Genomic DNA, 25,581 nt, shown 5'->3' with positions numbered 1-25,581 from the left:
CCCCCATGTGTCTCCTCTACCCTTCTTCTCCCCCCCCCCGGCCTCCATTCTCCCCCCATGTGTCTCCTCTACCCCTCTTCCCCCCCCCCCCGGCCTCCATTCTCACCCCATGTGTCTCCTCTACCCCTCTTCCCCCCCCCGGCCTCCATTCTCACCCCATGTGTCTCCTCTACCCCTCTCCCCCCCCCCCCGGCCTCCATTCTCACCCCATGTGTCTCCTCTACCACTCGTCCACCCACCAGGAGGCTCCATTCTGCAGAGACACATGGGGTTGGACTAAGAGGCCCCCAGTGTTAACGGCACTACTGGGACTCTGGGGAGCCCCCAGCAGCCTCAGCCCCTGGCGGGCCAGTGGGAGGACGGGCCGGGACGGTGGCTGCGGGAGGGCCCATGGGGGTGCTGGGCCAGGGCCGCCCCGTTTCCGAGCAGCCCGGCTCGGGGCAGGACTACATCTCCCAGGATGCCGCGCGGGGGCGGGGCTCTTTCCGCCCAGCGTGCCCCGCGGTGGCTGCTGTTGCGGCCGGACTCGGCGCCGGAGCTGTTGGCTGCGCCCCTCGCCCGCTCTGTCCCCGCTGTGAGGAGCCGCGCGCTGCCTGCCTCCCGCCATGTCGGCCCAGGCCCAGATGCGGGCGCTGCTGGACCAGCTCATGGGCACGGCCCGGGACGGTGAGTAGGGGCGGGCGGGGCCTGCCGGAAGCGCCGCGGCCTGGCCGGGGGCCGGCACTGGCCGCGCTGGGCCCGGGCCCGGGCAAGCGCCAGCGAGGGCTCTGAGCGGGGCCTGATCCCGGCAGCTGGGGAAGGGTCAGCGCTCGCCGTGGGGGACAGATCCGGGGTCCGACCGTCCCCTCGAGCTCTGCCTCCTGGGCTGAGCCCACCCCCTTCTCCCCCGCCGGGGCCCTGGCTCCTGGGCCCGAGTCTGGTTCCCAGGACAGATCTTCGCTCCTTTGCTCGCTTCCGTCCCAGCGGGGGCCCTGGCGCCGGGGTCTGAGCCCCTCTCCCCTGCCCTCCCGTCTCCCGAGCTGGCAGAGCCCCCGGTTCTCTTGCTGCCCCCAGCTGTGGAGGCTCCGTATCCAGCACCTGAGCTTTGCTGATGCTCCCCCAGCCTGTCTGCAGGGGCCCTGTCCAGCTGTGGCGCCTGTCATTGTCCGTGTAGAGCCCTCGGCAGCTGCTGGAAACGTCTGCATGAGTCAGACTTGTCCGAGTCTGGTTGTTTCAGTACCTATCCCGGGGAGAGGGGGGCACACTGACTGCCCAGGCCCCACTTCAAACAGGGGGTGTCTCACCAGGGCGTCTGCAGCTCCCCTTTGAACAACTCGGTTCAGAACTCCAGTGCCTGTTTGACACTTGTCTCTGTTTGTGTCAACTTGAGTGCCCACACGTGGGGTTTGGCCGACTCCTTGTGGGGAGTCCGGGTTTGAAAATGTGGAGCCTCTTCTTTTATAGTAATTAATCAGAGTAGCCTAGGTCTAGCCTGTGCAGCCTTTTTCTCTTGGGACTCTTTGGAAACCTCAGCAGAGGATATGTGCTTAGTGTGCGGTTCTGTAACAGAGACAATCTAAGCCTCCCCTAAAGCAGCCTTGAGTGCTTCTGCTATTGCATTGCAAGGTGAGCTGGAAGTCTAACTTTCCTGATTTAATATATATTTATTTGGAGAGACTTTCCGGCCATAAGCTCAGAGGAAAAGCTCTATCCAGTCAGTGCTTTACACACAGAAGCATGTTAGGTAGGTTTGTATGTAGAAACTGAAGCTCATAGCAGTTGCCAAGGACAGGAATGTTGCATCCTATGCAAAACTATTTTCCTGCTATGGTTTGTATTTTCTTTTCTACTGAGCTACTGAATATTTAAACTCATTCTGGCACATTAGCAGGGCTGTCCTGGTTCTTTGCACTTTTTTTCGTAAGTGAATAAGTGCTTTTTCTTTCTTGTGTATTGAGTTGCTTTTGAATTGCTTCCCATATTTTTATTTCATACAAACTGAACAATTGTGGCCCCTCTATTTTATTTATAAAGGTTCAGTGTATCTTTGCCTGCCTACATCAATCTGCAAGGGAGTTGCAGAAAAGCCTCATGTTCATCGAGCCGTGAGTCACAACCAATTTTTAAAGCTGTTATAACAAAAAAAGTGTTTGCTTTTTTTCACAAGTAATTTTAAGAGTGTAGCTTAGAAAGAAAGAAAGAGAGAGAAAAAACCATTTTCAGTAGACACGACATTAATCCTGGATGCTTTGCAAATCCTAAACTATATTCATACTTTAGTATTACACATACCTGTGTCATATACACAGATTAGCTATAAAAATTGTCACATACCATTGCCACTTTGCCTTTACTTTTATGTATCATTCCCCTGACTTCCTTACTGCAGGTGTGGGCAAGAAAACTTTTCCTTTAAAACTTTTCAACAGTGGGCATAAAATTCTGCAGCTGAGGTCTTGAAGAATGCAGAAGGGTATAGTATGTGTTGGAGCTCGCAGTGTGTATTGACTAACTTTGTTTCTTTTTTTTTTTTGCTTTTCTGATATTGTCTTGTTTAAGTGGCTCCCAAGTGTAAAATGTTTTCTGAGGGTGGGAAGGTGGGGTGGGAAGTACATGTTTTGTGTTCCAGGCCAACACTTAAAAAACTTCATTCCTCACATGGCCTTGGAAAGCACACTGCATATTTAGTTGTCCAAACCAATAGGACTGAAGCATTATCTTATTGGATTAATAAATAGCAGTTGCCTGTAGAAATTGCCAGGCACAGCCCTGTTTTGTGATTCATGGCCCTCTGATAGCATGGGTTTCAGTATCTCCTGCCCCTATCCTTTGTATATTTAAAAGAGGAAAATAAAAAAATTGTCATGGCTATCAGCCAGGTTGTCTTTTTTCCCTGGCTAGGCTGTCTCTTTGCATTGGTAACAGGCCATGGGCGTTCTCTGGCTTTCCAGCACCATATTTAATATGTGGTGTACTGGTCATCTAAATGCAACATTCATATTTCAGTTGCCAATTATAAAAGTTCCAGAATACCTTATTCTCCTCTAAGCTTTTCCAAACTATCTTGGGGAACAGGAACATGAAGTATTTTTAATCTACATATTGAGGCGAAATGATCATACCAGCACCATCATGCTTTATCAGCATTCTAATGCTTTCTTATTTAAACCAACACATGAATTTCAGGAGATGAAACGAGGCAAAGGGTGAAGTTTACAGATGATCGTGTCTGCAAGAGCCATCTCCTGGACTGCTGCCCTCATGATATCCTGGCAGGAACAGTAAGTGTCTGTCTTGGTAGTTGTAAGATATGGTGAAATAAAAGGCAATGGAAATTGTTCAGATCACATCCCTGTGCCATATATACATCTTAGGAGATGCCAATTAGGAAAGATCAGACAGTCTCTGCAAATTCTGAATGTACCTAGTGCGTGAATTTCAGCATGCCCATCTGTGACACACACACATGTTGCTGTTGAAAAAATCTGCCTGTAGAATTATGTGGAAGTGGTCAGAAGTGAGGGATTTTAGTAATCCCGTATCTGGTGCTAAAATAGAACAGTCTTGTCAGTTTGACATACTTGGTGCCTTTGAAACTTTCTAATGCTGATATGGGACTTTATTAATCAGGAATTAAAAGAGGATAATATAATGTCAGTCAACATGGATTTATGGAAAATAGATAATTTCAAACAAACTTGGTATCTTTTTTTAATGAGATTTGCGAGTTTGGTTGATAAAGGTATTAGTGTTCATGTAATATACTTGACTTCTGTGAGGCATTTGACTTGGTATCATATATTTTGATTAAAAATATAGAAAGATATAAAATTAACACGCCAAACATTAAGTGGGTTAAAATCTGGCTAACTGATAGGTCTCAAAATGTAATTGTAATTGGGGAATCATTGCTGAACAGGTGAATATCTACTGGGATCCCACAGGGATTGGTTCTTGAACCTATGCTATTAAACACATTGTTTGCTTGCACCAAGCTTACCAAGAAATCCAGATTGCCCTATCTGGATTTCTTGGTAAGCTTGGTGCAAGCAAACAATGTATTTTCATATGGCTAAATATAAATGTACCCATCTAGGAAGAACGAGTGTCGGCCATCTGGGGACTGTAGGATGAGGGACTCTGAGGAGCAGGATTTGAAAAAGATTTGAGTGTCATAGTGGATAATCAGCAGAACACCAGCTCCTAGGGTGCAGCCAAAAGGGCTAATGAGATGTGTGGATACCCCAGCTTTACGTATCTCGAGTAGTAATAGAGAGGCGATTTTTACCCCTGTGTTTGGCACTTGTGCCACCACTGCTGGAATACTGCATCCAGTTCTGGTGTCCACAAATCAAGAAGCATGCTGATAAACTAGAGAGCGTTCAGAAAAGAGCCACGAGACTGACTAAAAGATTAGAAAATCTGCTTTATAGTGATAGACTCAAAGGGCTCAATCTATTTAGTTTAACAAAGAGATGGTTAAAGGGTGACGATCACAGTCTATAAGTATCTACACAGGGAGTGAATATTTGATAATGGACTTTTCAGTCTAGCAGAGAAAAGTCTAACGTGATCTAGTGGCTGTGGAAGTTGAAGCTAGACAAATTCAAACTGGAAATAAGGCATAATTTTTTAACAGTGAGAGTAATTTACCATTTGAAACAATTTACCAAGAGTCATGGTGGATTTTCTATCACTGATAATTTTAAAATCAAGACTGGATCTTTTTCTAAATGATCTGCTGTAGGAATTATTATGGGGCAGTTCTCTGGTCTCTGTTATAGAGGAGGTCAGACTAAATGATCACAATGGTCCCTTCTGACTTTGCAATGTATGAATCTTAAATGGGACACGGCTGCTGCCCCTTCCAGCCCACCGTCTGTCTTCAGCAGGTTGGATCAAGGCTCATTTGTGGAACTTAGAGATGGTTTTAAACAACCTTGTTTCTCTTTGATCTAATTTAATAATTCAACTCCCCAGCTTTCCAGTCTCCAGTCTTATTGCATGTGGCCCTGTCCTGATGGACTCCCCAGGGAACAACTTTCTTTTGATGGGGAATATATTCAAGTATTAATGGCATTTTGTAGTTCACTGTAATTCAGCTCTTAGGACTGGTTTGGCTAAGTAGCATGTTAGTGTGTCAGAGCAGATTTTGTTTAATCTGCAGATGAAAGAAGGAAACCAATTGCACCTCCCTGCTTTTCTAGTTTCTGCCTCCCTTCCTGGGAAAAATCTGGCTCATCTTGAGTGTTCAGTTCAAAGGTATTCTATAGGAGCAAAAAAGAGGATGCAGGATTTTGATGGTGCTGACAAGATTTTATGTAATTAAAAGTATCCTAATTTGGGGTGACTGAGTAAAGATGAAAAAAATTACTTATGGAAAATGGATACCACCAGACAGATTGCTGAATTACAGTAAACTGGGATATTCTTTCAGAAGAAAATGAAGCATGTCTTCTGTCATTGCCACATGAGAACTAGACTGCTGCATGCTGGAGATGAATTCAAATACTTGAATTCTTCTGTAGCCTTCAGTGTTCCCTGTAATTTTTGACAGGCCATGTGTGCAAAAAATTTCTTCTGTGCAAATTTTTGAAGCAGAGTTCAAATTTGTGCTCCATGAGGCAAATGCGCCCAAGCGAGTAAAATGCTTATACATTTAAATAGTTTTAATTTGCAATTTTTGATAATAGTTTTACAGCATGTTATTTTATAAGTAAAAAGAACAGGAGTACTTGTGGAATAAATTTGTTAGTCTCTGAGGTGCCACAAGTACTCCTGTTCTTTTTGTGGATACAGACTAACATGGCTGCTACTCTAAACTTATTTTATAAATGTCATTTTTAAATACTTAGAAAAAGGAAATTTAACCATTCTTCATGAAGCAGAAGTTAGCTTTAAGCATTACGCTTTATGATCTTTTTTTATAGACAATCACGAGCATATTTCAAGCACATATAGCTTCTGCCCATTGGTGTCCACTTTCATCTTTCATTCTATATACATGTCTGAAAGATTTTGATAAACATATAATAAAGACAATTTAATAAGTATGCCATTATGTCAATTTATATGGGTTTTCAGATAGAGACAACATAAGTAAAAAAAGAAAGACAAGAGTTTGTGTTTTTTAAATTTAAAATTTCCCTAAAAAAAATCAATAAATGATTATCAGCCAAGAATAAGATATGTAATTACAAATGAATTTTAATTTCTTATTGGTCAAAATATCAAAGTCTGCTAAACTAATCTTACTGTTTTTCCCTGCGATCTTTTTCATTTGCCCATTCAGTATAAACACTGTCCAGATCTATCAGTTCTCCATCCAGCTGGTAACTCTTAATACAAAGCCCTGCCTGGGATGATTTAATTGGGGATTGGTCCTGCTTTTGAGCAGGGGGTTGGACTAGATGACCTCCTGAGGTCCCTTCCAATCCTGATATTCTATGATTCTATGATGCTATGAATACACATCAGCATGTCCAAATGATCTACTTGTAAACAATTCCATAGTTTGTTTTTTAGAGTGTTCATTAAGCTAAAGCCACGCTCACAGTCTGCACTTGATGCTAGGAATGTTCCTCCAATATCCATCAACTTTGCAAGATCGTGAAACTGTTCGTTCTGGTGAGCAAATGTCACCATATCTGGGAAACTTAAAACCGATTGGCTTTTGATTCTTTTGGCTACTGCAAACTTGAAGTCATTGTACTGACTGACCAAAACAATCTCTTTAGCAAGAAAGTCTTTGTATTTTGAACATAGGGATTTGACCTAATGAATTCCAAAATTGAAGTCACGCTTAACTATTGCTACACAATCAAAAGCAGACCACTTGTGGTCTTCATCCTCTGGAAACCTATCTGCCAAATGTGCACACAAGATGTTTATGAAAGTTATTATGGAATTGGTATCAATTTCATTATTTTCTTGAGAGCTCATATCTAAGAGAGCCTTAACTTTGTCACTCCATAAGACTGAATCTCCAAGGTACTGTCTTCTGATGTTGTTCCGTTTACCTCGGGCAAGGTGAAATGCTTCAAGAGGCGTAAGGCCCCATTTCTGGAGCAGCGTGGATAGTGAAGCCAGCTCCGACAAAACATCATTCAAAACTTCTAATGTTATTCGGTATTCCATGGCTTTCAGCTTTTTGTGGCAGTATTTAGAAACCGGATCAGTAACTTTGTCTTGCTCAAAATATTCCAGAAGAGGATTATAGTTGCAAATAATTGCTTGAAGTGCAAAGTGCCTAGATAACCAGCGCACTTCACTGAGTGGCCTGAAAGCCACTGACTCACATTCAGAAGCATCCACTATTTCCTGAAATTTGCATTTTCTCTTGGATGACCGATAGAACACTGTGTAGATGGTCCTCATTAAGGTTTCGATGTCTCTTATCAGCTTGATCTCTTTCCATGCATCGGAAATCCCCTAAGCGTGGAATATCATGTTTCAGCTGAGCCACCACGCCATTGAGTTTGCCCAACATCATGGAGGCACCAAGAGATGTGAACATCACCATCTTCATTGGATCAAGTTGGTGTTTTTTATAAAACTCTTTGATTGCAGACACTATTGAAACAGCATCAAGTTCTTGCAATCGTAATAGTCCACCAAACGAAGTTTTATAGTCTGCAGAATATAGGGATCTATATTTAAAGTAGAGTATCAAGTATCTGTTAATGGATATATCAGTGCTTTCATCAACAGCTAGAGTATGAAACACTGCTGATGCTATTTCATGCATGAGGTCATTTTGGACAATGCAGTTGATATTTTCAAGAAATTCGAAAGCATAATTTTTACTTCTCCAGCTCACTGGTATGCGCACATACTTTTCCCTGTGGTCATTAATATCCTGAACAGGAAGCATTGCGCTGTTCATTTTAATAGCCAACAACACACTGTCAATAAATACCTTGATTTCTTCTTTGAGTGCTTGCGTTCAAGATTAATTTGCATCCTCTGCTTGTCAGCTGGACTTTCAAGAATCATGCTAAGCAATCCACTCCGTAAGGAAGGGTTTTTGTTTCTAAGTCTTGTTCCACCATCTATATGAGACTTACTTGCCAGATGACGCTTTAAGAAATCCAACTTCCATACATCGTTCTACATTCTTCCTGTTAAATTCTCTTGAAGCTCTGGCATCTTAACAATATACACAAATGACTCTGTCCTCCATCAGATATGAATATTTCACAAAGTTTAACAAACATTACACTATTTGACTTCCGTATAACCGTCTCTATAGTCTCATCCAGATTTAAATGAAGTTGCTGTTCTTTTATGCTTTAGACCTCTAGACAGTGACATTTTGGGATTGATTTTTTTACCGGATTGGTTTATTTAAAATTAATACTTTTATTATATGGCTACTATTTCAATGCGCTTAACAGCGTGACTCAACAAAAGGGCAAATGGGAGATCATTCAGATCAGGATACCGGAAGTTTGTGCGTAGCTCCGATCATTTCCATGCATCTGTGGCAAAAAAAACGCCGGAAAATGGTAAAACATCACGAGTAAATGTATGATGTCCAATGTCTTTGAAAGATTTCAACCACGAAAACAGCACTTACCTTTTTTGTTCATTTCTGGGAAATCTTTGCAGTTCCTTAGCAACTACAGCCAGGCATTTTGACTTATTCGCACATACTTGAGTTTGTACATAGCCAAATGAACAGACTACAAGGAGATGTGTGGGTCTCAACGTGATCAACGTTCCATGTTCGAAATGCTGGCGGGGAGGGGTATGATTCATTGCCCTCCTTTCCCTCCTCCTCCTCCTTCCCTTCCCCCCGCCAGCTAGTAGAATCTGGCTGTGTTGATAGATGGCAGGCGAACAATGTCAAAAGTCGCCCGTAAATGATATTACGGCCTGGCTCCAATGTAGCATTTCATTTTTTTGTGTGCGCGGGGTTTAGGTGCATGTGCACAGCTTAGAGGGACTTGCTTTCAATGGTAAATATTAAAGTATTATAAAATCAGTCATTTTATATTGTTGTAGTCAAGCTACACTGCTTAAAATGCAGTTACAATTTATAGCCTTGCCTTTTGTAATATGGGGGCTGGAGCTGGCATGCTTGCTGCCAACAGAGGAAAGATTCAGTATTTAATCTTTAGATTGTATCACCGATAGACCACTATAAAATCGTGGTATCAGTAAGAGCAGCTGTAGCAAGGCTGTTATGGCACTTGTGACAGGGCAACTTCTGCAATATCGTGGGTGTATCTTAAGAGTTTGTATTATAAATGCAAATGTTTGTGTATTATTGTATGTAATGTTTCAGGCAGGGAGATGTGACTAATGTAGACTCTGGGAAGGGCTATGAGCTTCAAAGGACTAGTTGAAACAATGTGCCAGACAAGAATGAACTTTTAAAGTTTCCTAGGGGAAGATCTATGCGAAGGTATATGCAAAAGTACCCCCCTCTGGTTATGCAAAAACTCAGCCTTGAGGAGGGGACCTTTGTCCGCTGATCACCTGTTCCATGAGAACAAGGTTAGCAGCCCAAATGGTAATAAGGAGTAACTTCCAGAATTCTGGTTATTCTTGTTTTGAATGGGTGTTACCGTGTTATGAATTTGTAACCACAGAGAAACATCTGTCGTGTTTGAAGGACTGACTCCTACCTACTCCGGGGGGAATTTTGCACCAAAATATTAAAAAGTCTGCACACAATGTTTTAATATTTGGCATATTTTGTTTGTCAAAATAACACCATATAATCAAACCATTTTCAATTATTTTGGTAATTTATTTCAACATACTTTTCAGCAAGTGTGTCTGTAACAATACAGATAGCAAAACAGATTCAGGAAATGTTTTTTGAAAAATGGATTCCTTACTAGGCATATTGGCACATCTGTGTGGCTCCACAGCAAGCAAGAGGGACAGAGTCTTGCATGCATGCTCAGCCTTGCTCCCCGACTCCCCCTCCCGCCATGGATCCAGGTGTGGGTCAAGCAGGTTCAGCCTGGCAGAATCCAAGTATGGAGGAGTTTTAGTGTTGGGGGGATACAGGTGTGGGGCAATTGGGCTGCGGTTGGCTTGGTGGGGGGTTCTGGGTGCAGGGAGGTCCAGGTGAAGGTCATTGGGGCTCAGCAGATGGGGTCTGGAAGTGGAGAGCGATGGGTCTCGGCATGGGGCTCAGTGGATGCGGCTGGGTACTGGAGAGTGAGGCTTGGTAGGGTGCAGGTCTGGGTACAGTTGGTTGGGACTCAGTGGGGTTGGGGTCCAGGTGCAGGGAACTCTGTAGTGTGGTCCAGGTGCAGGGTGATGTGTCCTGACAGCTGGAGGTGGTCCAGGTACAGGGATGGGGATCCGGATGCAGGGGAGAACTAGGGGTGTGTGTGTGTGTGTGTTTGTTTGTTTGTGGCCGGGGGGGGGGGAGAGGGTGTGTGATCTGGATGCACAGAGGTTGGGCAAATGGGGATGGAGCTCCACCTACAGTGATCCCTCCCCCTGCGGCTAGAGAGTGATGGGAGCAGGAAGTGGAGGAGGGGTGCAGAGATTCCTGCAGCCAGAAGAGAGAGCCCAGCCCCACCTCCTGAAGTGATTTACGTCTCCCTGACACCTGAACCAGACGCACGCCCTGGGTGTGTGAATCCATTTTTTTGCGGGGATGTTAATTTTGAATTCCCTGAGTAGTAAATGATGGAAAGAATTCATTTAGCTTCTCCCACAACGGCCTTGTGTTCCTTAAGGGCTTCTTTAACATCTCAATCGTCCAGTGGCCCCACTGATTGTTTAGCAGGCTTCTTGCTTCTGATGTACTTAAAAATTTGCTGTTAGTTTTTGTTTCTCTTGCTAGTTGCTCTTCAAATTCTTTTTTAGCCTGCCTGATTATAGTTTTACACTTGACTTGCCCGAGTTTATCCTCTCTTCTATTTTCCTCAGTAGGATTTGACTACCAAATATCAAAGGATGTCTTTTTGTCTCTAACAGTCTCTTTTACTCTATTTAGCCATGGTGGTTTTTTGGTCCTCTGTTTTTGTTTTTGTTTTTAACTTGGGGTATATGTTTAGTTTGAGCCTCTATTATGGTGTTTTTAAATAGTTGCCATGCAGCTTGCGGGCATGTCACTCTTGTGAATGGTTTCAGAGTAGCAGCCGTGCTAGTCTGTATTTGCAAAAAGAAAAGGAGTACTTGTGGCACCTTAGAGACTAACCAATTTATTTGAGCGTGTTGTGAATGTTCCTTTTAATTTCATTTAACTAGCTTCCTCATCTTTGTGTATTCCCCTTTTTGAAGTTAAATGCTACTGTGGTGGGTTTCTTTTTTCTCCGCACAAGCATTTTAAATTTAATTACATTATGGTCTCTTTTACCAAGCAATTCAGCTATCTTCACCTCTTGGATTAGATCCTGTGCGCTATTTAAGACTATAGCAAGCATTGCCTCTCCCCTTTGGGTCCAGGACTAGCTCTCCAAAAAGCAGTCCTTTCTGGTGTTTAGAAATTTTATCTCTGCATCCTGTCCTGAGGTGAAATGTTATCAGTCAATATGGAGAGAGTTGAATCACCCATTACTATTTTATGGCTTCTCTGATCTCCTTGAGGATTTCACAATCCCCATCACCATCCTGGCCACATGGTTGGTAGTATATTCCTACTGCTATACTCCTGTAGTTCAAGCATGGAATTTCTATCCATATAGATTCTGTGGTATGGTTTGATTCATTTAAGATTTTTATTATATTTGACTCTTCGCTTTCTTTCACATGTAGTGCCACTCCCCCACCAGCATGACATACTATCTCATTCCTATATCTTTTATACCCTGGTATTACCATGCCCTGTTGATTATTGTTGTTCTACCACATTTCTGTGATGCCTATTATTCATCTAATACCAGGCACTCAAGTTTACCCATCTTAGTATTTGAACTTCTGGCGTTTGTAAACAAGCATTTATTAAATTTGCCAATATTTAATTGTCTGCCTTCATCTGATGTAATTGAATGGGCCTCTTTTTAATTTAACTTTCTCTTCAGTTCCTACCTGTACTTCATCAGCTTCTATCCTCTCCTCTTTACTAGGATATAGAGTATCCCCATTTATAAATCTTCCCCTAAGAGATGTTTCAGAGTAGCAGCCGTGTTAGTCTGTATCCGCAAAAAGAACAGGAGTACTTGTGGCACCTTAGAGACTAACAAATTTATTTGAGCATAAGCTTTCGTGAGCTACAGCTCACTTCATCGGATGCATTCAGTGGAAAACTACAGTGGGGAGATTTATATATACAGCGAACATGAAACAATGGGTGTTACCATACACACTGTAACGAGAGTGATCAGGTAAGGTGAGCTATTACTAGCAGGAGAGCGGGGGCTGGGGGGAGAAGGAAGAGGGAACCTTTTGTAGTGATGATCAAGGTGGGCCATTTCCAGCAGTTGACAAGAATGTCTGAGGAACAGCGGGGGGGAGAGGGGGAATAAACATAGGGAAATAGTTTTACTTTGTGTAATGACCCATCCACTCCCAGTCTTTATTCAAGCCTAAGTTGCTCAAATAAATTTGTTAGTCTCTAAGGTGCCACAAGTCCTCCTTTTTCTTTTTCCCCTAAGAGATGTCTCTGTATGAACCTTGTGCTGTTCTGCACCTGTTGGCTTTTCCCCAGCCCTTAGTTTAAAAACTCTTGTATGTCCTTTTTAATTTTACATGTCAGCAGTTTGGTTCTATTTTGGTTTAGGTGGAGCCCTTACTTTCTGTATAAGTGTCTCCTTTCCCAAAAGGTTCCCCAGTTCCTAATAAACCTGAATCCCTCTTCCAAACATCACCATCTTATCCATGTTTTGAGATCCTGCAGTTCTGTCTGACTTCCCCCAGTTCCTTTGTTGTCAACCTCCAGAACTCTCAACCAGAGAAAGTGAAAGCATTTTAAAGAATGCTACCCTGAAGGTCCTGGACTTTCTTGTTAAGAGAGTTGGTGAGGGAAATGTCAAACATGGTCTACGTCCCCAAAATTTGACAGTTCGATGGTGGTTAGAGGAACTTTAAGCATGTGAGAAAAGACTGTCTCTCTCATCACTGCCTCCAATCCTGCCATCATTTCTTTTTCAACTTTCCATCCTAATAAGCCATCAGCTTTTTAGAAGCCAGGTGTGTGTATAAAATTTTGGTAGAATTTGAAAGAGTTGCTTTAGAAACCTCTTGCTCAAATGATCGCAAATTTGGATCATCCCCCCCATGAAGCACAGCAAATTTCAAGGTAAACATGCAGATTTTAGAACATTTAAAAAATCGTCCTTTAAAAGAGAAGTCTTCTCTGCTATAATAATTGTATGAAATTAATCATCAGCAAGTGCTTTGCTGTGTCCAGATCCCCCCCACAGTAAAATCTTGGCTCAGTTCTTCTCAATGTGATGGTCTCAGCAGAATGAGAACATCCCATGGAGTTGAATACATCCTGAAAAAAGAGAACTGAGACGTGTGATCTGCCCCATTCGTGTCAGTGAGTGTTCTTGTCACCTCCTCCCTGGTGCTTAAGAGCCGGTGATATACCTCAAGCATGCCTGTTCTCAACTCCTCGCACCAGTTTCAGCATGTAGTGTATTCTTGTGTATGTTCCTAACATGCTAATTCTTAGCTCCCCCCTCAGAAGGGCAGGACTGCCCCGGGTGCTGGCTCACATGGGGGGAGCCGAAGGGGGTCTCCGACATCCCCAAGAGAGGCAAGGGCCCCCAGATCATGGCACGAATGGGGTGGCACAGAGAGGGGCTCAGACACCCCCAGAGGGGAGAATGTGGGTATGACCAATGCCCCTGCCGCTCCCAATTCCCCTGCCACCCACTTCTATGTCTCCCCTCCCCTTTCACATGTCTAAGCTATCATCTTTTCAAACAGAATTTTGAGCACCTTCTGAATTTTCTGCTATACTCATATTCCTCCTCCTCCTCCCCCTGCAAGTCCTTTGACAGGGGTGTATTGTAGCAATATACCTACTTTTTTGTTTTTGTTTTTCATTTTTGCCCAGAATTGGATTTGAGTTTACAGGGCCTCAGTATTGCTCAGATTTGATGGCTGTAATATGTCCTCTTGAGCTGTGCAGGTCCTATGAGTTGTGGCTGGCTAGCAAACCTCTTAAGCACACTGTCTGCACATTTGTGTCGGTGGGTCCCATGCACTACCTGGGGGGTTAAAAGTCCAGCTAATCAGACCATGTGACCACACTTGGAACCCTGTTTTGATCCCTAGGTTTGCTCAGAGAAAGTTGGTAGAATCTGTCAACTTAAGAAAAGCTAGTGTTTTTTATTTCAGGAGGGATATACCTTGGGAACCCTTTGCCGAAAGAATCTCAAATTTGGATCATTAAACCCACCCGGCAACCCCATGAGGCACACCAAATGTCAAGGCAACTCGAGTAACCATGCCGATTTTAGAGCACTTACAAGAGTTAACCTTTAAACAGAAAGGTGCTCTCACCTTAACTGTAGCAGAGCTGGCTCTCTGCTGTAACAACTGTGGCTTGCGCCAGTTTGATTTATCTGGCCACTATGGATATTTCAAGGAAGCATGGAAAGTCATTATCCTGGAGACAGGGAGTCCGCTCACCAGGCTCGTGAATGCCAGTGCCAGGATGGAATTTCATACTTCCCATTGGACTGGTTTGTTAACAATCCACTGGTGGGAGAAACCACCTCTCAGCAATATGATCAGACTTGTTGGTTCAGCTTCAGCTTCCATTCTCTTTTTTTCTGTCTCATGACTGCTGAGCCTGGTTCCAAACGTAGGGAGCCAGCACAGAGGTTTCCAGTGAGGAAAACATTGTTTAAAGCTTTTGCGGTCTGTTCCACCTCGTGGGTTGCGACAAGCTACAGTTGTTTTGTTGTCACCCTCCAGAATTCGCAACCAATCAGGTGGAGAAACATGGAGAAGGGAGATGGACTATTGCACTCTTGGAGGCTGATGCTTAGCTGGAATTTCTGAGGGACTACTTGTCCTGAAGTGAATGCAGATAGCTCTGGCCTGGTGGTCATCTAGATTGCTAGTGGATCTGCCAACAGATTGCCATGGAACAGACAATGGCAGCACTTCTGGAGGAAGTGTCAGCTGGTAATCTTCCCTAAATTGGGTAGCTCTATTAACTGATCATATAGTTCTGAAAGCGACAGAGGTGGAGCATCACCCAGAGACTTGTATTGGCACAAATTACCATTACCTGCTAGCAAGAGAGAGTGGCGAGCTGATGAAACCTGTGGCATGGCAGAGATCTCATCCATGAGGACCTGAATTTTGTTGATTTTTTCCTTGGGCAACTCACAACATCCAAGTTAGTTGTGAAAGATGCTCTTAGGGGTTAAGAGTTCTTGTGATAGAGTTATTGAATCTGCAGGAGAGCTCCTTAGAAACATGTGATGCCCCAGGATCTGGATGGCTAGGCAAATGTGGTGACTCTGCAACCAGTAGGTTTTTAAGGTAGGGAGGGGGTAAATCTTAGTGCATTGTTAGCCGTTTTGGTAGCCATGCTGAGACATCAGTTGCATAGACCACCCGTGAAACAGACGATAGTCCAGAGGACATTGCCTGTAGTTGATAGCGGTCATCTCTTACAGGATAGAAATGTTTAATGGCAGGGTAATATTGGCACATGAAGATAAGCCTGCTTGAGGCCTATGGAACATGAAAAATTCTGGGGGATTGTTTCTTGATCAGAAGGGCCAGTGTTCTATCAGGAAATCAACTTGGTGCGCTGAGGTAAAGGGCCCCGTGGAAACCTCCAGACGTCTAGATTACCACCAAAAATGTGGAAGAGAAATGAAGGCTTCTCTGCTGACTGAAAGCAGGGTGATTGCCCCAAGGGAGAAAAATTCAGAGATGCATTGCTTTTCATGAGATCTGGAGAGAGAAGGGAACAGTGTGGAGTGAATTGGGGGACTTCTTGAAAGTGAAGACTTGAGCCTGAGAGCTTACCTCTCAAATAAGAGAAGGTGTTATTTCTGCTTGCAAAAAATGTTGAACCTTGTTTTCAGGAGAAGATGGTTCTAGGTTGTGACTGGACCTCCTTGTCTTGTGGAAAATCCTCCTCTGGCTGGTGTTGGAAAGGAATTCTGATAGAATAGCCCCACAGAACGAAAGGGGTGAAAGAACACTCGCCGGTCTGATGTTGCTGAAAGCTGTAATTACCGTAAACCGACCTGAAGCCACTCTAGATTCCTTTGGAGATATTAAGCTCGGCACGATTGTAACATCTTAGTAGTCCTTCAGAGCTTTTTCTAGAGACTTAATCCAAATGTTACCCAGTTAAAAGGATCTTGGAACAAGGCTGCTCCTGGAAGTGGTGGCTGTATTTAAAGGCCACAGCCTGTCTCCATTTGGCAGCTCAAGCTAAGAGTAAATGGCTTGATAAGTCAATTAGAGCAGTTGTTTCATTGTTAATAAACTAAGATTATGTTGATGTCACAAGTCATGATTTTAAAACTGATATTTCATCTCTGTGTAGCCTGTCTTTTGTGTTAATGTACTTGCTTCATTCTGAAAATTTCAGTTCTCCTCCTCTGTACCTGTTCTGCTAGCGTGCATGTGACTCACACTGCTCTCTTGTTTACAGAATAATAGAAATTGGAGCTGTCCTCCATCATCATGGGGCTGCTGCTGCAGGATTAGATCAGACATTTGTAGGTAGTTCTCTAGGTATTTTCCTCAGTTCCTGGCTAGCTAATTTAGAGATATTTAGTTTTAATCTTAGTCCTGCTCAACCCCCTAATCATCTGGGTGTATACATACATACATACATATGTCTGCAGCATGACTCTGCAAGCTCTGATGGAATTTGTTCTCCACTCATACATGGGCCTTTGGCTCTGGAGCTCTCCAGATGGTAAATATACTTTTTTCCATTTTAAATAAACCAAACCAAGTGCTTGGTAGTCGACACTGATAAATGCAGGGATGAAACTAGAGGGGTCAGTTGTAAATATTTTAACTAAAACCTTAAAGCCCCTTAATTTTTTTAGTTGATAACTGTGGAAATAGATTTAAAAATTGGGAGCAGATGGCAGAAGTGATTGAAGCCTCTTTTGACAAGGGGGCAGTCCTACTTAGTGTCTCGTTAGCAAGGTGGATTAGTTTTAAATCAAAGCGATTTTATATCTCGTATTTTAATTGTTTTGTGTTTCTACCTTTTCGGTGTTTTCCTAAAGAAAGGTTGATTCTCATTGGTTGGTAACCATTAACATATGTTGATTGCAACTAAATGTAGCCTTTACACTACGTTTGGTTCCTTTTTTTTTTTTTTTTTTTTTTTGCTAACCGGGAGGGTACACTATATACGCCTTCATTTAAGTAGTTATATAACTCATCTTATATTTATTCTTAGTCTTTATTTTTTTTACATTATTTGTTATGTTAGAAAATGGGGAATGATGCATTTCTTATTTCCTAAACTAATTTTTAACTGTTAATTTGTGTCAAGCGATACTTGGATTGAAATTCAAATGCAATTAAAAACACACACAAACAGCATTTCATGTTTTTATTGCATAAAACTACCTTTAAATATGTTGGATGCATAAGAAAAGAAAATTTATCAAAACATGTTTGGCATTTAAAACTAAGGAAGTATTACCTGTAATTAGTTGAATTGACATTGTTGTTCCTGGTCACCATGTCCTTCAAGATTTTAGAACAGTAGATCTCACCCTCTCATACCTAGTTTTATTCGTAGATTGGAAGAGCTTTCCTGTTTTTTCAACTCCTAGTTGGTTTCCTAACTTCGAATAAACTAGTCATTGGCCTGAAGTAGTTGAATAAACTGAAGTAAAGAAAATATTCTCTCTCCACTTGCAGAAAAGGGTACTGTTGGCAAAAACTGGTTTAGCATTTCAACAAACTCTGGTTCCAGATGCTTAGCTGGTGATTTCCACCAGTTCAGTAGTTTGACTTTCTTCAAAGCTGGTCAGCGAACATGTACTCCTTCATATTTTTTTTGTTTGATTTACATGATTTTAATAATTTAGGTCTTAACATAAATTATAAATAAGTTGCATCTGAAGAAGTGGTTTTTTACCCACAAAAGCTTATGCCCAAATAAATCTGTTAGTCTTTAAGGTGCCACCGGACTCCTTGTTGTTTTTGTAAGTCTTAACATAATTTATCAATTTCAAATGTAATTGTAAATAGGTGTTTCGTTTTTTTTAATAAACTTGTAATTTAAATTACAAGTTATTTTTATTTATCAACGCTGCTTGCTGGTCCGGTCATTCATATGGGCTTGTGCAAAAGAGGCCACTGCGTTGGTCCAGTGGGACTTCAAATCCATAGCTGCATTAGGCTGACCCTGTGAAAGGGAGCTGTCAATGGAACTCTTAATACTACTCCGCAAGTTAGCTGCTAGCAGGCACATGGACGTACTGGTCACTGGCTCCATCCTTTCACCTTCAGACTGAGTTACTCTTAACCAGGAAGCAGCACCTGAGTGATGGGGTTGTATTGGGTTTCCTTGGACACTTTCTCAGTTACCCCATTGTTAATGCATTTTTCCTGTTGCCCTTTAATATTAGGAGTCAGATAACACGTTCATTCTACCTGCCTCTGACTGTTGAGCGATATGTTTTGCTTGCATATAGTCAAAATAGTGCTACTTCAGAAGCACCTGGAAGAATAATCCAACCAGACATGTCTCTTGTGGCCACTTCTCATATTGGTAAATCAAGAAAGAAAATCGGTTTCTAAATTGCCTTTGTGGGTGTGATACATGAAATGAGCATTTACATAACTATCAGCAGTTAAATATCAGAGTGGGTGCTGCTAGCATGAGGAATATAGGAATTGCTGTGCTGGATCAGGTCAGTGGGCCATCCGATCCCAGTTTGAAAATGTTGCCCTACATCCACTCAGGTAAGAAAGGAGAGCTGTGTGGTGGGTTGTGATCTGTAAAGGAATCCTCCTGGCTGGCTGTCCGTAGCAAAAGAGCCAGAGCCCAGCAAATGCTGCAGTAGAAAGTTCTTTCATTGACCTTCTCTTTACTTTCCCATAGCGTATGGACCTGGGAGAATGTACAAAGATCCATGACTTGGCACTGAGAGCAGATTATGAGATTGCAAGTAAAGAGAGGGACCTATTTTTTGAGCTGGATGTAAGTATTGTGATTTTTAATTATTTGTGTGTAAACAGCTCAGTGTAACTTCTGATATCAGATTGAGCAGCAGAGTCCAGCTGATGTTTCTGCTAATCTTTCTGTTTACTGTACTATTTGCTAATTTGTAGTCATGTCATGTCATGACTTTCCTCATGTCAATCTGATGCTGAATTGAAAAGTTAAAATTAATTATGGCATTTGCAAAACCTAGGAACAAAAACAGGCTACATTCCTTTTCTGCTCAGAACTGCCACTGCTCTCAGCAAGGCTAGAAATATCATGCTCTGATGGGCTATGAACAGGGGTGAATTCTAACATTAGAAACCTGCTCTGTGTAATCGTACCTTTGCCAGCCTGTGCTTCCGCATTGATTTTGTGCATTGGAACTGCTCAAGCGTAAAAGAAATGCTAGTTCTCCCATCCTGGCTGCTCCGGCGTGTCTGTGTACACCCGTTGTCCATGTAGTGGTGTTTCAGTGCACCACATCAGCCATCTAGGTGTGAATCCCCTGCTAAATCTCAGAATGTAGTAACTTTGTCAAGTTACAGCCAGAACAGAAACTCTTCAGAGCAGTCTTCATTCTATTTGCCCACATCTATGTTCAAAATAAGGCATAATGACCCTGCTGTAGTTACTTACCTGGGAAAGGTGGGGAGGGGGACAGGGATCAGTGAAATTCCCTTCCCTAAGCAGACAAGCAGCTGTTGACTCTTGGTTTGCCTCATCTCGGTTTCACGAGAGTCGGTCATTTTGATTCTGTTGTTCCCTGCCCTAATTTCATTTCTATTGAAATATCAGAACCCAATGCTCTTTCTACTGACTGTTTGTTTTCTATCTCCTGCTCCTTTATTAGCTCAGTATTTTTCTAGCTAAACCTGTAAATTTGTCTTCTCAACTCTCTCATTAATTACTGGCACCCTGCCATTCCCCTCCCCTCCCCCCCTTATGAGATCACTGATATCCCGGTCTCCTAGTTACCTTTGCTGTTGCATCTTCCCTCACACTAAGGCTATGGCTACACTACAGAGCTTACAGCTGTGCATGCAGTTGCACCAATGTAGCACTCCCAGTGCAGACTCTCTAAGCTGATGGGAGAGAGCTCTCCCGTTGACATAATTACTCCTGCCCCCGCGAGTGGTGGTGGCTACGTCGGCAGAAGAAGCTGTTCCACTGACATAGCACTGTCCACGCTGACGCTTAGGTTGGCATAACTTATGTCACTCGGGAGGGGTGGGGGAGGTGGCGGCTTATTCTACAGTAAGTGGTAGTGTGTTCGTAGCCTAAGGAAATACTGTATCCTTGCCGCATAGAAGAGTAAATGACACTGAGTAAAAAAAATATACGGAGGTGGATTAGGGCTGAGCACAGCCTCCTTTGTGGGGCAGGAACTCAAATCCCAACTGTATCACTGCTTCAAAAGACTAAGAGATGAAGGGAAAAAGACAGGCTGATCTCCACCATCCATTTAGAAGTGTGTTCCCCCAGAGTGGGTGCTGCTAGCATGAGGAATATAGGAATTGCTGTGCTGGATCAGGTCAGTGGGCCATCCAATCCCAGTTTGAAAATGTTGCCCTACATCCACTCAGGTAAGAAAGGAGAGCTGTGTGGTGGGTTGTGATCTGTAAAGGAATCCTCCTGGCTGGCTGTCCGTAGCAAAAGAGCCAGAGCCCAGCAAATGCTGCTTGTATGGCAAAAAGCACCCATAGTTACAGTTCTTGGTTTGAACACACACAGGCTATGGATCACCTGGAGTCCTTTATCGCAGAGTGTGACCGGAGAACTGAGCTGGCGAAGAAACGCCTGGCTGAAACTCAGGAGGAGATCAGTGCTGAAGTGTCTGCAAAGGTATCACTCTTCAGTTCAACACTTATTCTGAGGGCCTGTGTGCATTGTTATGACTAGGTATATCTATGTTAAAATGTGATTTCTAAAACAAGAGACCTAAGTTACTTCTAAGTTGCGCGGCTGTGCAGCGGGCTATCAAGGGCCACGCAGGCGTGGAGAGGCACCTCTCCCTGGTCCCAGCCCCGGAACTGCCCTGGCAGGGGAGAGGCGCCTCTTCCCTGGCCTTGGGCTGCTGTGGCGAGAGAGGGCTGGGGGGAGTCCTCTCTCTCCCCACCACAGCCTCGGGGCAGCCTGCACCCGAAGCCCCTCATCCCTAGCCCCATGCCAGAGCCCACACCCCCAGCCAGAGCCTTCCCTCTGCCCCAGCCCTGAGCCCCCTCCCACACTCTGAACCCCTCAGCCACACCCCCTCCATATTGGTGCACATAACAAAATTCTTTCCGCACATGGACTTAAAAAATTAGAGGGAACATTGCAGGAGATTACAAACTAGTCATATTTCCAAAATGTGGCTTCAGCCCTTTTGCGGTGGTGGGGTTTTTTCTTACCTGCATAGACAAGAAAACCATGTTGGGATCGAGATGAAGACAAACCATTCTGCTTTAACCTGTTTCTAACCTTTTTCCTTCCACTCACAGAAAACTGTTGTGTTGTGTTTGGGCCACTGTCCTGTCTTGCAGCCATTTAACGAGCTGCTAGTGCAGAGTGGTCAGGGCTGCCTGCCTCTTGTCTGGCTGACTTGGCTTCTAGCCTTGGCAACTTTGTCCAACTTAGTTTTTCTGCTTGAAGCATTTTCTCTTCTCTTGTGCTGTTCAGTGGCGATCTCTTTAGTATTCCCAATCCTCATAGTTGGGGATGCCCTAGGCCCTGAAGCTCGTGAGTTTGGTCTCCTGCTCCTTTGGGATGTTGCTGTGAAGTCTTGGCTGACAGAGGAGGTGTCTCCTGGTTGAGTGCTGCATTGCACAAAGAGTAAATGTACCTGTAGCTTGCACTAGTGGCAATTTAAACAGTGATTTCTTACCACCAAATCCATGTTGGAAGATCCCTGTTTTCTCATTCATCATATGGCTCCTAGTGACACTTCCTGTGACCATTCGCTTCCCCATGCCCCTTATGAGACAGGAGACCCGCATGCGCGCACGCACACCCAGCCCTCTCTCCCACCCCTCTGGCATGGAATTTGTATAATGTGTATTTTGCTGCTTGGTTTCTCCTGTAGCCCAGGTGGGTGTCCCCTCATCCTTTCTCCCTTCAAGATGAGCGCAGGGGTTTTCTCTCAGCGTGTGTGTGTGTGTGTGTAAATGGTTCACTCCTTCCAAAATTGAAAATACCCACATTGCTAATGACTACAGGGCAAAGGAAGCTACCCAGGGTTGCACAGGGAGATTCAAAAAACTAAATTCAACAGGAGAAACTGTAATAAAGACACAGCAAGTACAGATGAGGTTAAAAATAACAAGCCATGACCATGCTGTTGGTGGGGGCTGGTGGAGACCGTTTGCTGCAGTGGCTGTGAGCAGCTGTGTCCCTGTTGCCCTCCCTGTGGGGAGAAGAGCAAGAGTTTTAAAGAAGAGAAGTGGGTGTGGAGGAGAACCCTTCAGACTTGCTTGTACAATCCCAAAGGAGGGGTAGCAAAACAGCCGTATGTGTGGGGATCAGTTGTGGAACTGTGTGATGTGTTCCCCATCTAATTTGTCATACATTTATCATACACCTCTGGCTGTCTTGCTGTCCATATCTGCTTCCATCATCCCACATCTCTGAGCAGCTTCCAAGAGCTACTCTTGTTAAACCAGCCTGCCAGATAAATGTTACTTTCTTGCCCCAAATACCAAATTTTCCCATGAAATAGGCCCTGGCCTGAGGCCCTTGGTAAGGGAATCCTGCACCAGGGACAGGTTTATATCCTATCTAGTGACCCTGCCGGGCTGGGAGAGGAAACTCTCATCTGTCTCTCAAGAATGCTGTAGCTCATCCTGAAGCTGTGGGTTTGATACAGGAATCACTGGGTGAGGTTCTCTGGCTTTTGTTATGCAGGATGTCCGACTGTTTGATCAGAATGGTCCTTTCTGGCCTCAATCTATGAATGCAGAACAGGGATGTTCCTATCTTTCACTTGGGATACACAACATCTGCTTCCAGCCCTGGGAAGTCATGAGATTATCAGACCCTAAAATCTTCACATTTTAAAATCATTTTTGAGGTTTCTGTGGCTTCCTCTGAGCCCTGTCGGTTTGACTGAAGGTAACCTAGGCACTTGGCTTTATCAGTAGGGGATACAAATATTAGTGTTTTAGTACTCTGGGAATATTGTGTCTCACCCTTTTCCTGTAACCCTCAAACAAATACAGAATGCCTGGGGGGTGGAGTGGCTGAGAGGTGCTCTAAGTAACTTGCTTGTGGCTTTGCTACAAGTAAGTAATGCATTAAAATCATGCTGATCAACCCTATATACCAAACCATCATGCATCTAATATGCAGTGTATAAATATTAGTGCTGTATTTTAACAAAGCAGGAGACCATTATCCTGTCATCCGTCCCTTCCCCGAGCCTGAGGAATTTAAGCTGCAGATGCCCTGGAATCTTGGTCTGCCAGTGACCTCCCAAATACCAGCAAAGGTCCGAAAGAACCATCCCCATTAATTACCCTGATTTTTTTTTTATTATTATTTCCCCCCACACCCTTTGTGGTACTCGGGAGGACATTTGCTGTGGCAGAAAAATTTGGAGGTCAGTAGCCCATATTCCTTGAGCTCTTCAGCTCAAATCCAATACTACTGAAATTTGTAACCAGCCAGTTCTTCTCCCTCTTGGAATCTTACAAGCAAATGTAGGACTTGATTGAAAAGTTTCTGTAGTTCACTGTAGATATTGGTACATCATCTTTAGCTGGGGCAAAGATTAAAATAATAAGGATGCTGCCTGCAGCTACTGCTTTTACCTAGTGTGTTCTTGAAAGCATTCTATCTCTGAGGGTGTCCCTCTTGAAACATTGTGGCTTTCCTAATAGATTGGAAATAGGTGTCCACTCCAATGAAGCTAGAACACTGTAGAGGCAAACCAGTGTTAACAGCATTTGAGTAGTTACAGTTTCATTTGAAATACAGGGGCTCCCATGGAGATTGTGAGCGCGCGCGTGCTCTCTCTATATCTCGTAGTGGAGCGTGACATGGGACTTTGTGTTCTCAAAGTAAAGTTTCTGCCATCTGGTACTATCCTGTTAGCCGGCCTGCATGAATACGGAGGCAGAGGATAATTTAAGCCTTCCCTGCTGCTAGAAGTAGGAGGTGCATTTAAACCAGTTCCAGGTTAAGATATAATGTCAGTGAAACTTGCAAGGCTGGTTCAAGGACCTGGATGTTTGGCCCTTCCCTGTGTAATTATTTGTTCCATCCCATTTGTTAAAACTTCAGGCTGGGGGGCTAGCAATTGCTAGGGAGGGAATCCCCCAAGGGAGCTGTCACCCACATGGGGGGAGTGGGCCTGAAGGAAGTTCCAGTCATCGTTAAAAGATCCTGGTAGTGGTGGGAGGGAGGCAGGAACAACCAGGAATAAAAATTGGGACCTGGAAGGAAAGGACAGTTTTCTCTCCCTCTCTGTGGGGGGACTGCAGGCCACTGGAACCAGCCCTGGGGTCATGGTGGCAATGGAATGGTTTATTGTAGGCCCCTGTGTGTCTGTAGCTATAAGTGCAAGTGAAGGATTCATTGTCTGCAAATCCCACAAGCTTTACAGGGTTCTTTGTCTTATTAAAAGCAAACTCCTCTCTTTAGGCAGAAAAGGTTCATGAGCTGAATGAAGACATAGGAAAACTGCTGGCTAAAGCTGAGCAGCTGGGAGCTGAAGGAAATGTGGATGAATCCCAAAAGATCCTGATGGAAGTGGAGAAGGTCCGAGCAAAGAAGAAAGAAGCAGAGGTTTGCCAAAATCAACACTTACTATGTTCCCATGTTTTATGTAATGGTGAACTGAATTAGTAAACAGAGCACATAGCACCCAGCTGGGCAGCTTCCCCTCTCCATCTGCACAGTGAGTTAGCAAGTGATTGTTCTCAAAGAATGAAAGAAGATGAAATGTTCCCTGTAAGCTTTCATCCATCTAACAATGCCTGCTGCAGGGTTTCTTTCTTTGAAGCAGCTGGTACTAGCCATGATCAGAGAGCAGATACTGGACTAGATGGACCATTAGTCTGATCCAGTCTGGCAGTTCTTGTGTTCTTATTAGCAGGTGCTTTTTTAGGTCTTTTTTTAAAGCAGGAGGTTGCATAGTAATAGTAATTTCTTGTACAGATTTTACTGGAGTGTTAGAAGTGGTCCAAATGTTGAGAATGAGATTCCTGTTTAAATTTAAAACACTCGCTTCAAGCTCTGTGAGGGTTGCATGTGTCCTGTGTGTGTGTTATGATGGTTTTCCCTGGTTTTGAGCCGTCTCTGCCTCTCCGCAGGAAGAATACCGCAATTCCATGCCCGCATCCAGTTTCCAGCAGCAGAAGCTGCGCGTCTGTGAGGTCTGCTCCGCGTACCTTGGTCTCCATGACAACGACCGGCGTCTCGCTGATCACTTTGGAGGCAAATTACACTTGGGCTTCATTCAGATCCGTGAAAAACTGGACCAGTTGAGGGTAATCAGTTATATTTTAAACAGCATCCCTCTACCTTGGCCAGCCATGGCCCGACAG

At 43.8% G+C, this 25,581-nt stretch overlaps 1 protein-coding gene across 4 annotated transcripts in view; it reads left to right on the top strand.

The window, feature by feature from the left end:
• Positions 1-488: 488 nt before the first annotated feature.
• Positions 489-25,581, top strand: part of LUC7L (LUC7 like) — a 36,976-nt gene continuing 11,883 nt past the window's right edge. For 2 of the 4 annotated variants that reach the window (XM_048866483.2, XM_048866484.2), the window contains exons 1-7: positions 489-666; positions 2,014-2,084; positions 3,166-3,260; positions 18,956-19,054; positions 20,792-20,902; positions 24,677-24,820; positions 25,348-25,524. In XM_048866483.2, coding sequence (XP_048722440.1) covers positions 18,959-19,054; positions 20,792-20,902; positions 24,677-24,820; positions 25,348-25,524 — 528 coding nt within the window. In that variant the 5' untranslated portion in view covers positions 489-666; positions 2,014-2,084; positions 3,166-3,260; positions 18,956-18,958. Of the gene's footprint in view, positions 667-2,013; positions 2,453-3,165; positions 3,261-18,955; positions 19,055-20,791; positions 20,903-24,676; positions 24,821-25,347; positions 25,525-25,581 lie in introns of all 4 variants that reach the window. The other 2 variants (XM_075132838.1, XM_048866485.2) reach the window with 2 other exon arrangements.

Source organism: Caretta caretta, chromosome 10 (genome assembly GCF_965140235.1).
Source record: "Caretta caretta isolate rCarCar2 chromosome 10, rCarCar1.hap1, whole genome shotgun sequence".
NCBI classification, from domain to species: domain Eukaryota; kingdom Metazoa; phylum Chordata; order Testudines; family Cheloniidae; genus Caretta; species Caretta caretta.
Note: the sequence above shows the minus strand (reverse complement) of the source record. Positions and strands in the feature narration are given on the sequence as shown.